Raw genomic sequence first — 16,449 nt, 5'->3', positions numbered from 1 at the left:
TTCCTCCAACAGAAGATCCTCCCACATAGTCCCCTCCCTTCACCCCCCTCCCAAACCAAAAATTCCCTCTGAAAACGTCTGCACACCTCCCCATAACCATTATTGTATGTAAACACTGGTCAAAGTTTGTAACTTGCAGCCCCTTCCCTCGGGGACTGTTGGAGAGTAAGTAAGCCCCAAAGACATAGTTACTATGTTTTTCGACTATGCTGAACAAAATGGCTATCTAAAATTTTGATGCGTTGACTTTAGGAAAATATGACCGTGGGAGGGGGCCTAGGTGCCCTCCAATTTTTTTGGTCACTTAAAAAGGGCACTAGAACTTTTAATTTCCGTCACAATGAGCCCTCTTGCGACAATCTAGGACCACTGGGTCGAAACTATCACCCCTGAAAAAAAAGAAAAACAAACAAACAAATAGAACGCACCTGTGATTAGTCTTCTCGCAAAAAATACCAATCTCCACATTTTTATAGATAGGAGCTTGAAACTTCTACAGTAGAATTTTCTGATAAGCTGAATACGATGGTGTGATTTTTGTTAAGATTCTATGACTTTTAGGGGGTGTTTCGCCCTATTTTCTAAAATAAGGCAAATTTTCTCAGGTTCGTAATTTTGATAGCTGAAACTAAACTTGACGAAACTCATATATTTAAAATCAGCATAAAAATCTGATTCTTTTGATGCACCTATTAATATTAAATTCCGTTTTTTAAAGTTTCGTTTACTATTTAGCCGGGTCGTTCCTTACTAAAAATCGTTGCCACGAACTGTTTATGTCTAAGAGCGCGTCTCTGCTGTTTTATTACCCAGTCCTCGACCTGAAATGAGTAAGCTTTCATTCAAAACTAAGCTTCAGCTGGTCAGTATTTCCTTATTGTTCTTGTGAAGAATTTGTAATCAAAATATGAGTAAAAAGCGACAACAAACTTTGGATTTTTTTTTGCGGTAAAAATGCGGAAGAAAAAATTTAGATGCCGGCAATAGTGTCAGCGCTCAAAGTGTTGGGTTAGTGGAGATAAATTCCCTCAACTGTGACAGTCTTTCGGAAACAACAAATGGCCCAGGTCAACATGAAAGTTCCGTCTGCATCCCTAAGCCCCTTGCCGGTTCCAGTAGTAGTAACAGTCAACAACCTCTCGCAGATATATCTACGACGCGTTACGAAAAACCAGCTGAACCTATTCTTGGGAGATATCCGGCATCCACTTGTAACAGAATGAAATTCAGTGCACATTACTATAAGATTTATGAATGGATTGAATACTCAAACACCTTGAATTCCTTGTTTTGTTTTGCTTACCACCATTTTTCTATAGAACTCCTAGGTCTGGAAAAACTTCTGTAAAGGGAGCTTTCATCGAGTCAGGATTTTGCAAGAGGAAAGACAGTTCTGATCTATGAAAGCAACATAATGGTTCTGAAAGACATAGGCATTGCATGTCAGAATGGACGGATTTTAAGACAAATAGTACTTATACTTAGAGATCTATAACAGTGAATGCTTTAATTCAATCCAGATCTCAAGAGGTTCAGGAAAATAGAGATCATATGAAATACATTTTTCGCAGTGTTTGCTTTCTTGGCCGCCTGGGTCTTGCTTTGAGGGGTCTTGAAGAATCAGAAACATTTGCAAAACGGGGTAATTTGATTAAACCGATGGAGGAAATGTCTAAAAGGTAAAGAAAAGATGAAAGCCAAGTTACTGCGCTGATACGGTCACTATTAGAGTCATCAGTGCCAAAATGCCGCGGTTAAACTAATAGGAAATGCCTTGAGCCAAAACATTATTTCAGAAGTTAAATCAGCTAAAGAGTTTGCTATTCTTATCGACGAGACAAAGACATTTCTAGAGAAGAACAATTAGCCATCTTACTCAGGTACATAAAAAATGAAAAAGCAGTCGATCTCCAATCGGCTGCTATCACATGCACAAATTAGACGCCGAAAGCTTATCCACCTCGATTTGTGAAACTATAGAAAAGCTTGGTGAAGATTTGATATGGTATATTGCCCAATGTTATGACGGCACATCCGTTATGAGTGAAGAATTTAACGAAGTTCAAGCAAAGTTTAGGGAGAAGGTGCCTCATGCAGTTTATGTACATTGTCAAGCCCAAAGATTAAACTTGGTTTTCACTGACTGCCTTAAAAATAATAGTGTACTTTCGAAATTTTTCTCTGTGGTGCAAACTACCGTCCCTGTTCTTTATTTTCTGTGTAAAGAAAATGACATCAATCAAAAATACGAATTACTAAAAATGTCGATTTAATTATAAGTAAAAAAATATATTTATAACAACAATATTTTTGCGAGGCAGCTAGTGCTAAAATTCTTATCGGTAATGACTGCTTATCTACCGTATCCAACAACAGGGGGTAATTGGGGTGCACCATATGACGTTGAAATTGGAGCACCATATGTTGGCTGGGGTGCACCGTATCCTTTCTTTGGGGCACCGTATCCTTTCTTTGGAGCGCCATATCCTTTCTTTGGAACGCCATATGAAGATTTAAGTTTCTTTGGGGCGCCATAGCTGTAAAAAAATGAGAATAATAAGCCAAGGGTGACAATCATAATCTTAGAATTCTTGGCAAAATTCTCCAACATAGAACGAACGATATGTTTTTTCTCTTGATTTTGTAAATCAACTACTACTATATACAACTCCTTTTTCAGATATCTATATTGAATCAAAAATCATTAATTCAGAAATAAGATGAAAAGGTTGTGGTTTCCCGGGAATCAACTTTATACAATCATGCGAAGACTGAACAAAATCATCAAAAGATCCACTAAAAACTTTTAAAGCTGAAGATGAGCCAATTTTGAAGTAAAACCTCGATAACCTCTTAGCCTCTAAATAAAACATAACCTCTTTTCAAAAATAGAATCACTACTATCAGTAATCGCACATAACTCTGTCCAAGAATGATAGTTGTGAAGTAGGATATTAAACTGATTCTCAATTTTCTGTATAGTTTAAATTTACCATAGTTTTGGGTTGACCATTTTTAATCTAGCTCAGTTTGAGCTCGAATTCGAAGCGCAAGGTAACTGAAACATTATTTGCAACAGCTTGCGACCCGGGAAAGGAATTATAGGAAACTTAGATTTTCTACAATTAGAATTATTTTTTACACTTTCGAATGGTCTATGGGGGGACCCTATACAGGCCTTTGCTGCGGAGCAACAGAAAAATCAATCTTATCCTTGCGGATACGTTACCACTTTTCCTGAGATGGAAGGTTTCCTACACACGATATTATTTTAAACCGTTTTTTTTTTGCTATAATTAACTACCATAGAAAAAAACAACATTAGCTTTTTTTCCAGTTTTATCTCAGTTTGCGAACTGTTGGAAGCAAATAAAGTTTACCGTTATAATAAATCTTGAGGTTTGGTAGTAAAAATATTTTTATGATGATGATGTTTTAAATCTTTGATAAAGAAAAAAAATGAAATACTTAACTAATCACCACCATATAAGTGCATTGACAGAAGGAGCGGATTTTGACCCCAAAAACACCCCCCTCTCCCGCCCAGATAAAACCTCTAGTTTCCATTATATTTGTCAAAATTGCCATTAATCTGTATTTTGTAACATCGATTCTAAGGTTTGTTACGCACCCCCTCCCCCATTTCTAAAGTTTTTTTTATTAAGGAGTTAGTTGACGTTTCTTGTATATTGTAAATTTTGGTTTGTACGCAATATAAATGCTAAATTACCTTATTGTTACGGTATTCTAACGGACATAAATACAATTGGAAGAAATAAAACACTCACCCTGAAGAGGGAACTCCATATGAAGACGAAATAGGAGCTGAAAATGAAGGAAGAGCAGGAGCAGAATATGAAGATGGAGCCGGGTGTACTGGGGCAGGAGCATGATAAACTGGGGCAGGGGCTGGAGCATGATAAACTGGGGCTGGAGCATGATAAGCTGGGGCTGGAGCTTTGTATGCTGGAGCTGGAGCATGATAAGATGGGGCTGGAGCTTTGTGTACTGGAGCTGGAGCATGATAAGCTGGGACTGGAGCCTGGTGCACTGGAGCTGGAGCATGTGAAGAATATGATGGAGTAGGTGCAGAATATGCTGGAGCAGGTGCAGAGTATGCTGGAGCTGGGGCAGAGTAAGTTGGTGCAGGTGCAGAGTAGGCCGGTGCAGCAACAGGAGCTGGTGCAGAATAAGAGGGTGCAGGTGCCGAATATGATGGAGCGGCAACCGGAGCTGGTGCAGAGTATACTGGAGCTGCTGCTGGGGCTGAATAGGTTGGAGCTGCTGCGGGTGCTGAGTAAGATTGTTGAGCAGCAGGCGCAGAATAAGATTGTTGTGGAGCAGCTGCAGCATAAGACTGCTGTGGAGCTGGTGCGGAATACGACTGTTGAGCAGCAGGAGCAGGATACGTTGGAGCTGGTGCAGAATATGTTGGTGCAGGGGCCGAATAAGATGGAGCAGCGACTGGAGTTGGTGCGGAGTATGCTGGAGCAGCTGCTGGCGCTGAATAGGATGGAGCTGCTGGAGCTGAGTAAGATTGTTGAGCAGCAGGTGCAGAATAAGATTGCTGTGGAGCAGGTTCAGAATAAGACTGCTGTGGAGCTGGTGCTGAATAAGACTGCTGTGGAGCAGGTGCAGAATAAGCTGGAGCAGCAACAGGGGCTGGTGCTGAGTATGCTTGAGCTGCTGCTGGCACTGAATAGGATGGAGTTGCTGGAGCTGAGTAAGATTGTTGAGCAGCAGGTTCTGAATAAGATTGTTGTGGAGCGGGCTCAGAATAAGACTGCTGTGGAGCTGGTGCGGAATAAGACTGCTGTGGAGCAGGTGCCGAATAAGCTGGAGCAGCAACAGGAGCTGGTGCGGAGTATGCTGGAGCAGCTGCTGGTGCTGAATATGATGGAGCTGCTGCAGGTGCTGAGTAAGATTGTTGTGGGGCAGGTGCAGAATAAGACTGCTGTGGAGCTGGTGCAGAATAAGACTGCTGTTGAACAGGGGCAGAGTAAGATTGCTGCTGAACAGGAGCTGGTGCTGAATATGATGGAGCTGCTGCAGGTGCTGAGTAAGATTGTTGTGGGGCAGGTGCAGAATAAGACTGCTGTGGAGCTGGTGCAGAATAAGACTGCTGTTGAACAGGGGCAGAGTAAGATTGCTGCTGAACAGGAGCAGAATAAGACTGTTCTGCTGCAGGTGCAGAATAAGATTGCTGAGGAGCAGGTTCAGCGTAAGACTGCTGTGGAGCAGGTGCAGAATAAGACTGCTGTGGAGCAGGCTCAGAATAGGACTGCTGTGGAGCAGGTGCAGAATAAGATTGCTGAGGAGCAGGTTCAGCATAAGACTGCTGAGGAGCAGGCGCAGAGTAGGACTGCTGTGGAGCTGGTGCAGAGTAAGACTGGACTGCAGGAGCAGAATAAGAAGCAGCGGCTGGTTCAGCATAGGAAGTAGTAGCTGGAGCTGCTTGTGCGGAATATGATGCTGCTGCTGGAGCTGCTGGGGCGTCATATGATTGTGCAGCAGGAGCAGCATAAGAAGAAGTTGCTGGAGCAGCATACGATGCAGCAGCTGGGGCAGGAGCAGGTGCACTATAAGATGCAGGTGCTGCTGGGGCGTCATAAGATGTGGCTGCAGGTAGAGCAGCAGATGCCCCGTAATCACTAAAAGATACAAAAAAAGGTTAAAAACTTAAAATTTCATTATATTGAGATACTTGCTACCCCGCTTTGTTTAATTGTGAGCTGTTTGCTATGAAAGTTCAAAGCTTAAATGTTAACCCTATACACATATTTATTTGTATAGAATAATGTTTCTATTTAGGGCTTACACCTTCTTGGAGTTTTTCAAAGATTTGAATAATAAGAGATTTAAAAAAAGGCCTAATTATAAAAAAGGGCCGTTTAAAAGAAATTTTTGCATCAAAAGAATATACCGTTTATTCTGTAAAATAACCTGTTTCAGTCCTGTAAAATATTCGAAAGATAGACAATTATTAGCAAAACAAAAGCTAAAAAAAGATTCGAAATGGAAAACATTTAAAAACCACTTTTCTGCATTGGTTATACTTTTTGAAGAGAAGAACAATCATCGAGATTTAAGTTTACCGTTAAATCATTCTATATCAGTGATGTAAAATTAAAAAAAAAATAGTTCGTTTATAGTTGTGATTTTGCATTACGTTTAGCTAGTATATTTTGTGATACTGAATCCTAATATGACATCGTTTTTCCTGGATATGTTATTTTTTTTAACACTGTTCTATTATCCTGAAATATGGCTAAAATAAATTGTTTTAATATTGTCACAATTCTTAGAAATCCTAGCTCATAGCCCAAAACTAATATATATATATATATATATATATATATATATATATATATATATATATATATATATATATATATATATATATATATATATATATATATATATATATATATATATATATATATATATATATATATATATATATTATATATATTCTTTTTCTGTTTAGAATTTGATTTTGGTGTCGGTATTTCTTTTTAATTGTTTCTATAGGCTGGAATATTACACTGTATGACAACAAAATACTAATATAATATTTAAAAAAATATTCATCTAGACAAGAGTCACATCCTGTTTGTGATTTGTGTTATAACTCTAAAGTAAATAGATGCATAAATAAACAATGAGGAAAAGCCTTAATTTCGTCAAACATTTTAAGACTTTTGTTTAGACATTTATTTTTTTAGACACTATCTCTAAGAGTTTTCCCCTTAACAATTAATACAAACTAAACTTACAACAAAGCAAAATCATCAATAGAAGCTGGAAGATGATAATTTAGGATTCCATAATTTTTTTTTGTGCCCGCTTTTATTAATAACTCCTTAATTGCACATGAATATTTTCATAAGAAATAAATAAAATTAATTAAAAAATTTTATTTAATTTTATTTAAAAAGTAAAAAATTAAGCACCCAGTTGTTCCTAAATATACTTTAAAAAATACTTGGTTGTATACACTTCTTTTTAACTAATTCAATCCCTATGATTTTACTTTCATTGTCCTTTCAGAAATAAAAACTACAAACTCACCCTCCTCCCGATTGCTGCTGAGGAATGTAAACTGGAGCAGCTTCAGCAACTGGGGCGGGAGCAGAATATTGTCTAAAAAATAATGTTGAATATCAATTACTTTTTCAATAAAATTTTAATACTGTGCATCATTAATAGTAGTTTTATTATTACCAAATATGTATATTTCATTGTTACCAAATCTTTGTTTTAAAACAAAAGATTAACTAAAATTATTGGAAATGGAAACTGCTGACTGGAGCTAAAGAAATTAAATTCTCGGCAAAAGCTGCCCCAACTAATATAACAACTATTGATCATAAGAGTGTATAGTATAAAGCATTAGGAATTCTTAATAAAGATTATCAGGAGGACTGACACTTGACCTTCGGAAGGAGGTCCAAATTCAGAATAACATAAAATTACAACCATTTTCAAAAAAAAAATCTTTGTGTAAATATTGTTCTTGTCCCTCATAGTAGGGAATATTGTCCTCCCACGGGTAGGGAATTAAATTTAATATGTGTAGAATTTTAATTCCCAGTCAGCGCAGTAAATTTGATGAAAATTTCTTGAACATCCAATAATTTTTCACCAAACTAAGGTTTTTTTTTTCGAAAAACGCCGGAGTGATTTAGTGTGGAGCACGCTATCGTATTGATAAATTTAAAAACATCAGAAAATTATGTTATTTCTAATTGTAACTTAAGAAAAAAAAACAACTGAGCGTCCTTGGAATGATGAGAATTAACAATAACTAAGTTTCCCTTTCTCTCGTGGCCACACCTTTTTGTGTCATCAAATAATAGTGACCTTAGTAAAACCAGTCTAGAATGATTTCTCTTATGTAATAACTGGACCATCTTGGAATCCATCATTGTGTAATTTGAAGCGCTAATTCGATTACTCTCTCCTTTCTGTCAAAACCAGTTCTGATATTTTAATGGTTTCATTCAAAATAATTTTCAGAAACTACAATGCATGGTTTTGAAAGTTCTGATCATGGGTGGGGTGAAGGTGTAAAAATGGATTATTTTATTAGACTAATAATATTAATTGTGTACAGAATGATTTTTACTTTTAGACAGCAGACTTTTTTTCTAATCTGTTAAATTAAAGAAAAATTTGTGATGGGAATCATGCTCCCAAAAGAGTGGGCTTATTATTTATTATGAACGCATTTTAGATAGAAAAAAAAACCAAAAAATAAACCCAAGGCCCAAGTGAGAGAGTAAGTTTTGACAAGATACCTGAATTTTTTCAAATACTCCGGCACGGCCAGAGTCGACGGCCAGAGCTTAGCCAGAGCCGAACCAGCTCTAAATGGGTACCTGGAGAAATCTGGGGAAGGTAAACAGGAAGGGTGTGCCAAAGCACAGGATAGTTGGTCCCCAACCCCCATTGCACTTCGTGGCTGAAGGGCCAAGAAGCGGAGATCAGCACGTCGGGTAGGGACTGTGAAGTCTAATGCCGTATCCTTTACCTTTTTTTTTACTTTTTTTTTTTACTCCAGCACGGCACATGGCTACGAATATTTGAACAATTTAATATACTCGGTTTTAAAATTCAAGTTTGCAAGATTTAAATTATTTGAGATTAAAAATATATGCTCCTTAGCCTCGCATAGACTTGAAAATTCATCTACTGCTGCAGTTATTTTTGAAATCGGTATTTGGTGGGTTATTACTCAAGTCTGCAGTATAGTTCTGCAGTATAGTCTGCAGTATAGTCTGCAATGGAAGTGTCAGCAGAATTACTTTTAAAAGTTTTTTTTTATGATCAAATTAAAAATTAGACTTGTATCTGCAGTGCAAGCTGTACAGCAGTAGCTACAGTCATTTTTTTTTTTTTTTAGAGCTGGCTGATTAGCAGTGCTACTGCTTCTACTACTACTGCTAACAACTAAATGCCTTTCGGACCACCAGAGGCCAACAGAGAGACTGCATGCTCTTCCTGCACCACAATCTATTCAAAACTTTACTCTTTTTCCCTTTCCATGAGGTTTCAATTTCTTTTAAACCCTTTCTTGTGTCCTATTCCCCCATTTTTGAGGATGGCCACCTCTTTGTTTGACCTCAGACGGATGGCCAAAATGCTGGCAGAATAATTTTGCTAAAACATACTTAATCTGGATTTTTTTTTAAACAAACAGAATTTTTTTTTCTTTCTAGGGAATCTAGGTTGCAAGAAGAACGAAACATTACACAATAATATTTTTTTTTTAAGTATGTCAAAGTTGATGATCGGCAACGAATTTAATTTAAATTAATTAATGAAGAATGTAGAAACCTTTCGTTTTATAGTTCGAGTCAACCCTGATGTCAGGAAGCAGACAAAGCAAGAGGAACAAACGAAAATTTGCATATAAATTGAATAGACTTAAACCAGGTCGAAAAATTTTACTTATATTATTGTTAATTTTGGGTGCTTTGGTATTTTCAAGAAATTAAAAACCATAACGGAAAAAAAGATAGTTACCCTTGGGAGGCACCACTGTAGCTAGTAGCTAAAGGTAAGCTTCCTACAGAAGAATATGCACTTGAACTTGATGCTCCATGATCATGATGATGATGGTGTCCGTGACCATGGCCGTCAGCTGAAAGGATAATTGTGATAAGATTGAAAGTCTGTAAACTAAATTATCAACACTTACGCTTTAAATTCCATCTATAAATTGTTGATTCTTCAATTTTTTAAAAGAACTTTTTGCCTCTTTAGAAAGAACAATTTTAGGGGCGGAGTGAGCCCACTTATCCACTGTGTAGGCATCTAGGGAGGATATTCTCTATTTCTTCATTGTGTAGGACACCATTTACTCCCCTTTAAAGACGGTATTTTAGAGACAGGAACCCCCCAAAAATAGCAATATGATTATTTAATTTCCTACGAATAGTTATCTATAATTATGTTAATTACATATATATATATATATATATATATATATATATATATATATATATATATATATATATATATATACTAGAAAAGGATAAAAAAGAAACTAAAAAGAGAATAGAATTTAAAATGTTAACAATTATTAATGGACCAAATAACCCGTATTTAGATTACTTCCTTTTCTGTATTATGAAGTTCATCGATGCGCACTGAAACCCTAAGAGGGGGGGGGGTTACAAAAAGTCACCTAAAAATGTATTTATGCGGTTGTTGACACACCCCTCCTCCGCAAACCTCCAGGAAATTTCCTTTTGTTAAAAAAAACCTATTAATTAATGCCCTTGCACAAGAAAGGACCCATTTAGGGAAAACTTCGTGACTAAGGGAATTTATAATGAAACATGGGTGGAAAACACGAATTGTGTTTATTTGTTTTCGTTCCTATAGGCAACTATATGACGCTTATCTTTAATTCAGCGTGTAGTATTTATTGATTTTTATTATTGAGCCGCTTTTGGATTCAACACTGGTTTATAAATAGCATGATATAGTGACAAATATTAACATTACTTCTTGAATAAAAAACAATCCATAATAAATGACGCACTGTAACCACTGTTAAATTAATAAAGGGGTGCACCGGTCTATTTCTATTTAGAAGAAGCCAAACTGGTCCCCCTTCCTAGTAGAGTATCCCCAAAACAAAATTACTGCACTTGTGCTTAGTAAAAAATTCCTACTTTCATTTTAAGTGATACAAGTGAAGAATTTTATCATCAGGGGTTTAAGGTCATGAATATAGTAAGACTACAGCAAAAAAAGAAAAAAAGGAGCAAAACTATAATTAAAACTGAACTGCAAGCTAAAATTGAAAGTCCATAACTATACTTAAAATTCTATAGAGTTCATAATCCATGGAATTCCTGGTGGGACTATAACTAAAAATCTAAAAAGTTTATAATTCAGGGAATTTCCGGCAGGACCTAATCATAAAATCAAATAGCTTCAACGGTAAAAAGTGTCTAATTATAAAATTAACATCATACGACATAACAGGACACAGTTTGTATCCCAATGAACAGATTTTTAAATACAGTGGAAATTATATTTGATTTTTTGAACAGTTCAATCTGCTCAAATCTGCTCAATCTGCTAAAATCTGCTCAACCATGTAAAAGAGTAAATATCCTCCCGAGTCATTACTGGCGCAAGGGGCGTTGAATCGACGTTTCAGTTGCTGGGCCTTTTTACCCGGACAGATAAAATAACTGTCATCCAACCTTTCTGCAGCGGGGATCGAACCCTTGGCACATATTTGCAAGCAGAGCACCAGTCCAATACGATACAACAGGGCATCCAACTATATACTTAAATCTGTTCTAATAGCAATTACAAATAAAATAAATTGTTTTTTATATATAAAACTGAAAAGTGAAACTTATAATCGTTATAAATTAAAGGTAAACTAAAATGTTAAATTGCAAAAGATAAAAATAGGTAATTATTGATGGTAAGTAAGGATAAAGAAATATATTTAATGCAAATCTAATTGAATACAAAAAACTACAAAAAAGGAAAAAATAGTGACTTACGTTTGGGTGCAGCAAGAGCTGACGCGACAAAAAGGCTTAAAACCAAAGTCTGAAATAAAAGAAAAGTTAGGATAAAGGTTGAAAAATTTTTATGTTTAAAACATAAATAAATATTTAGATAAAGACAGACAAGAAAATTAATAACTGAGTGGAAATGATTTAGTGAAATTTTTCATTGAAGCAGAACGACATCATCTGAAATAGTGAACTAGTAAACATATGAATTAACCCTGTCTCAAATTAATGAAGGTATAAGATTTAAAACGGACAAACAGGTGATTAACCAAAATGGAATAGGTACAAAATTTAAAGGACGATAATCTCTAGACAAAACGGTAAGTAGGCGAAATCGAAACGGGGAGTGATTAATGAAGAAACATAATTTAAAATTTGCCTTGCCGTTAATTTAAAGTCTTCAAATATAACAAGTCTATAATAAACTGGCCTAATCTTTAAGAAAATTTTTATCAGGTTCATGGCGTAAGTGCAGCCATAATGGTAAAACTGCACCTAAACTGTAATATAAAAAATGCTTTGAAAAGTGCACTGATTTGAAGAGTTCACTTCGCAGACTAAAAAGGACCCAAATTGTACAAATAAACCCCATCAGAGAACATTTTTTTTTACAGGGAACTGAAAATTGAATATTCTCCATTGAACTATCTCCAATTTGCTCATCATGATTTTTTTTTTAAACTTAATAATAAGTTCTAGTCATGCCAGAGAAAATTAGTCTAATTGTGCCCTAGTATCGTAGTTTTTGCATGAAAGCGATGCGACCTAGATTAAAAAAAATATATACAAAAAGACTTGAGCAGAAGTTAGATTACTAGTTAAGTTTTGTATGGTGTTTTTCGGATAATGTACATTTTTACGGTTCCTTGGGAAACTTCTAAAATAAAATTTTTCGTCTTTGACTCCCATTCAATAAGAAATTATTACAATGGCCGCATATTAAAAACAAAGCTCAGACTAGGTTGTATTCAAATACACTCACGGGGAATAGTCTTAGGGGGAGAGCAACCTTTTGGATAAAGCCTGCATTCAAAATAATGCAAAAAATAAACATTTTTTGTTGTTGAAAATTTCGGAGATCTAAGGAAAAATTAAACAACCTTGTGATTTCAGGGGGAAGGATCCCATCCTCTACGGTGGCCAAGATAAAATAATGCTCCAGTAATACAGGCTGTGAGACATAAATACAGACTGAGTGTATCTGTGATTGCATAAAAAGATAAACTTTTCATTCGAAAACAGGATAGTTTGGTTAAATTATGGAAATTTAAATGCTTGAACCAATTCGTTGCCAACCAAATCTCACTGTTCTATAAAAAGAAACAGTATCCTTAGTAGTGGAGGAGCATTTTCCTGCTTTCGTACCTGTGTGGAAGGTCCATATTCATTTCATTTCACTGTATGGAGTGGCCATGTTCATTTCACCATTCCTGTATGGAATGGTGAAAAAGACCATAAGACATAACAGGTCAATATAGACAAGTTGACAGTCTTGTTGATTGGATAAGAAGTTGAACTTCAAACCTCTCAAAAACACCAAAAAAAAAATAATAATTTGAAAAAATGAGATTTTACAGAAAGTCCCAATTTTAAACCCATCTATTATCAACCTTTTAAAGCTGCTTGAAATCCAGAAACAATATCTTTAACAATAGAAAAGACCCCTCCCCCCCTTTGTGAGTGCCTGTCTTAAAAAATGATACTGCTTCATATTCAGGGCAGTAGTTTTGATAATGGAAAAGACCCCCCTCCTCCTCCCCTTCTCCTATATAAGTGCCTGTCTTGAATACTGCTCTAGTAATATAGGTCATAAGACATAGAAACTGCACGAGGATCAACATAGACAAGAGCGCAGATCCTCAATTTTGAGCACTTCACTGCTTTAAAAAGCAAACAGAAACACACATGGGATTGAGTGTTTCTCTGAAGGCACACAAAACACTGGCACATTCAGGGAGAGTATCCTTAGTAAAGAATTAAGAAATAGCACAATACTCGTACCGCTCTCATTCTCATGTTCACCGTTGTACACTTCTGTGGAAACTGTGATGAAGTTGATTTTTGACGTTGTATTATATAGCTCAAAAAGTTGGATTCATATGTGAATTAAAAGTGGTCATGACGCTATATCCGCTGCAAGGTATACAGAATTTTCGCCGACCCTGAAAACGGGAATCCACTCTACCAGATTGTATAGTAAAGTTGTGCATTGAAATTTCTCTTCTCCTGTCCTACAAACTATGTTTGAGCAAATTTACTAGAAGTCAGCATTCTATGCCTTTAATCACCTATGCTAATAACTGTCTCGATACTGGTGCAGATAATGTTATTCGTAAGCAAAAAGCATTCTATAAAACATTATCATTTTTTTTTTTCATTTGGAGATATGAATTTGCTTAGCTAAGATTTAAGCGGAAAAACATTCAGCCTAATTACCCTTTATTAATTTAATTACGAATGAACAAATCTGTCTAATATAGGGTAGCTAAAGCGCCTTCAGAGATGTCAAGATCTTCCTGAACTTTTCCAGGGTTCAGCATTTTTTTTTAAGGTACTAAAAGCTGTTTTTTGTCCAAGCTTTTTCATTTTTCTGATTGTAGCATTATTTTGTACTGTTTTCAAATTTGGATATCGTTCAGGGGGAAGGGCAGTCCCCTCTCTTCCCGTACCCCATTTGACCCTTTATTAGAAAGATAATCCCATTACCTTACTTGTTAAAATGTTGCTTGTAGTGCATCAGACGAATTAGGATGGGACTGATCGTCTGATCAGTCCCATCCTAATGATCGTCTGATCAGACGATCAGACGAATAAGCATAAAAAGCTTGTTTATGGTTTAATGTGATTTATTTTTTTGTGATTAGTAAATTATTATTCATTAGGAAATTTATTATTACCTGTGTCATTATCCAAAAAAAAAAATATCCCGATTTTAAGCCACCCATGTACTATTTTAGCAGAGCATCGTGAGCTGCATGTATTTTCTGGGCCAGATTTTTAAACTGAAATTTAATTTAAGTATTTAATTCAATCAACTAATTTAAAAGGAGGTAAAGCAAGAACCTCTTGACCTTTTGGATATTCTCAAGGAAATTACTATACGGCATATTTTCAAAAACTTGGCAGTTCCCCCAATAATTTGGAGAGAAAATCTTTACATAGCCCTTGCCCCTTGTCTATCTAGATATGAACCTCTCTTGCCCTACAATAGAGATGCTGGAGATTCACCTCAGGAAAAGGCCCTTGCAATCAAGGCCATATGAATGGGGGGGGGGGTTAGTTTAGGGATTTTGACCCCCCTCCTTCCCAAAAAAATTCTGACTCGTAATGATGTAACAAAAATGGACATAAACAATTTTCTTATGCATTTTTGAGTTTTTTGGATGGAACTTTCCCTCCCTCCCCTCCTAGATTTTGAAACAAACCTTTTTAGTTGTTTTTAGAGAAACGAAATCGACAAAAAAATACCCCCTAGATTTTGGAAAATAATTTCCCTCCACTTTCTGTTAATTGGCTCCCCGTAATATAGGCCAAATAAAATATGCCAACGAGAAATTACTGAGCCTTGTTTAAACCGGAAAAGCCATTGACCTTTTGGATTTTACTTACATTACATAAAAAAAAACAAGTTTGTCGAAATGAAAGTAAGGAGCCACGTAAAAACTTAGAACGAATAGAAATTATTACGAATATGAGTTGAAAAAACTTATGTTTTATTTCATTTCTGATTGTTTCTTAAATAATGCTGGGAAATCCAGGGCCCCCTTCAGGGACAATTTTCTTCCCCCCATGAAAAATTCCTCCATGGAAAGATCCTTCAACTTAACTCCCTCCCTCCCTCACCAGAAAAAATCCCCCTGAAAACGTCTGTGTATATCCTAATAACCAATACTATACGTAAACGATGGGGAAAGTCCATAACTTGCAACAGTTCCTCCAGGAACCGTGGGGTGTAAAGTCGTCCTCAAAGAAATAGTTATTAAATTTTTCGACTATGCTGAACAAAAGGGCTATATCTAAATTTTGATCCGGTGACTTTGGAAAAAAATTTGCGAGGGAGGGGACCTAGCTTCCCTCTAGTTTTTCGTCACTTAAAAAGGGCACTAGATCTTTTAACTTCTGTTCGGATCAGCCTTCTCCCGAGATTTTAGGACCACTGGGCCGATACGACCATCCCTGGGGAAAAAACACACACATCCGTGATCTTTCTTCTGGCAAAAAATGTAAAATTCCAAATTTTTTCAGATAGGAGCTTGAAACCTCTAAAGTAGGGTCCTTTGATACGCTAAATCTGATGTTGTGATTTTCGTTAAGATTCTATGACTTTTAGGAGATGTATCTCCTATTTTAGAAAATTAGGTAAATTTTCTCAGACTCGTAACTTTAGATGGGCTAAACTAAATTTGATGGAACTTACATATTTAAAATAGGCATAAAAATCCAATTGTTTTGATGTATCTATAGGTATCAAAATTCCGTTTTTTAGGGTTTCGATTAGCCTACTATTAGGCGTGGTCGCTCCTTACTTACAGTTCGTTACCACAAGCTGTTTGATATCGGGGGGTTAGATTATTGTTAAATTTGTTTTGGACGGAAACAGATCCACTTATGTCAATTGTCTTATCTGTCTCTTAGCAAAATAATTTTTCGGCTGCAAACTCGATTGATGAGGGGCATACTGAAGAAATAAACGAAAAATAATTGACAGCATCATCATTTCCAATTGCCGTTATTCATATTTTGTACATTGGGAGCAAATTTTGCAGATTTTGCTACCTGTTCTTCTTTTCCTTTTTAGCTGTTTTAAAAGAGAAGTAACCTAACCTACGTGTTCTGAATATTGTATCGTTTTTATGTCTGATGTAAAACAAAAAGGTAAGCTGAGAAGCAATTGGAG

General features: G+C 36.1%; 1 protein-coding gene across 2 annotated transcripts; it reads right to left on the bottom strand.

Moving 5' to 3' along the window:
* Positions 1 to 2,252: 2,252 nt before the first annotated feature.
* LOC136036008 (uncharacterized) lies at positions 2,253 to 13,687 on the bottom strand. Of its 2 annotated transcripts, XM_065717925.1 has the most exons (6): positions 13,554 to 13,686; positions 11,538 to 11,586; positions 9,529 to 9,646; positions 7,072 to 7,143; positions 3,789 to 5,651; positions 2,253 to 2,537 (listed from the first exon to the last, which is right to left on the bottom strand). In XM_065717925.1, the coding sequence occupies exons 1-6, from the start codon at positions 13,566 to 13,568 to the stop codon at positions 2,354 to 2,356; spliced, it is 2,301 nt and encodes a 766-aa protein (XP_065573997.1). In that variant the 5' UTR covers positions 13,569 to 13,686; the 3' UTR covers positions 2,253 to 2,353. The 2 variants fall into 2 exon arrangements, with proteins under 2 accessions (XP_065573997.1, XP_065573998.1); XM_065717926.1 differs by lacking the exon at positions 7,072 to 7,143 and having other exon boundaries at positions 13,554 to 13,687.
* Positions 13,688 to 16,449: the final 2,762 nt, after the last annotated feature.

The sequence above is a fragment of the Artemia franciscana genome, chromosome 15 (assembly GCF_032884065.1).
Source record: "Artemia franciscana chromosome 15, ASM3288406v1, whole genome shotgun sequence".
Classification (NCBI taxonomy): Eukaryota; Metazoa; Arthropoda; class Branchiopoda; order Anostraca; family Artemiidae; genus Artemia; species Artemia franciscana.
The sequence above is the reverse complement of the archived record's forward strand: the minus strand, read 5'-3'. Positions and strand labels throughout refer to the sequence as shown.

Excerpts from the sequence above, each read along its gene's own strand:
- LOC136036008 (XM_065717925.1), bottom strand. Across the intron at positions 5,652-7,071 it reads CAGCAGCAATCGGGAGGAGG|TGATTACGGGGCATCTGCTG; the intron begins GTGAGTTTGTAG and ends TGTATCTTTTAG. Across the intron at positions 2,538-3,788 it reads TATGGAGTTCCCTCTTCAGG|CTATGGCGCCCCAAAGAAAC; the intron begins GTGAGTGTTTTA and ends ATTTTTTTACAG.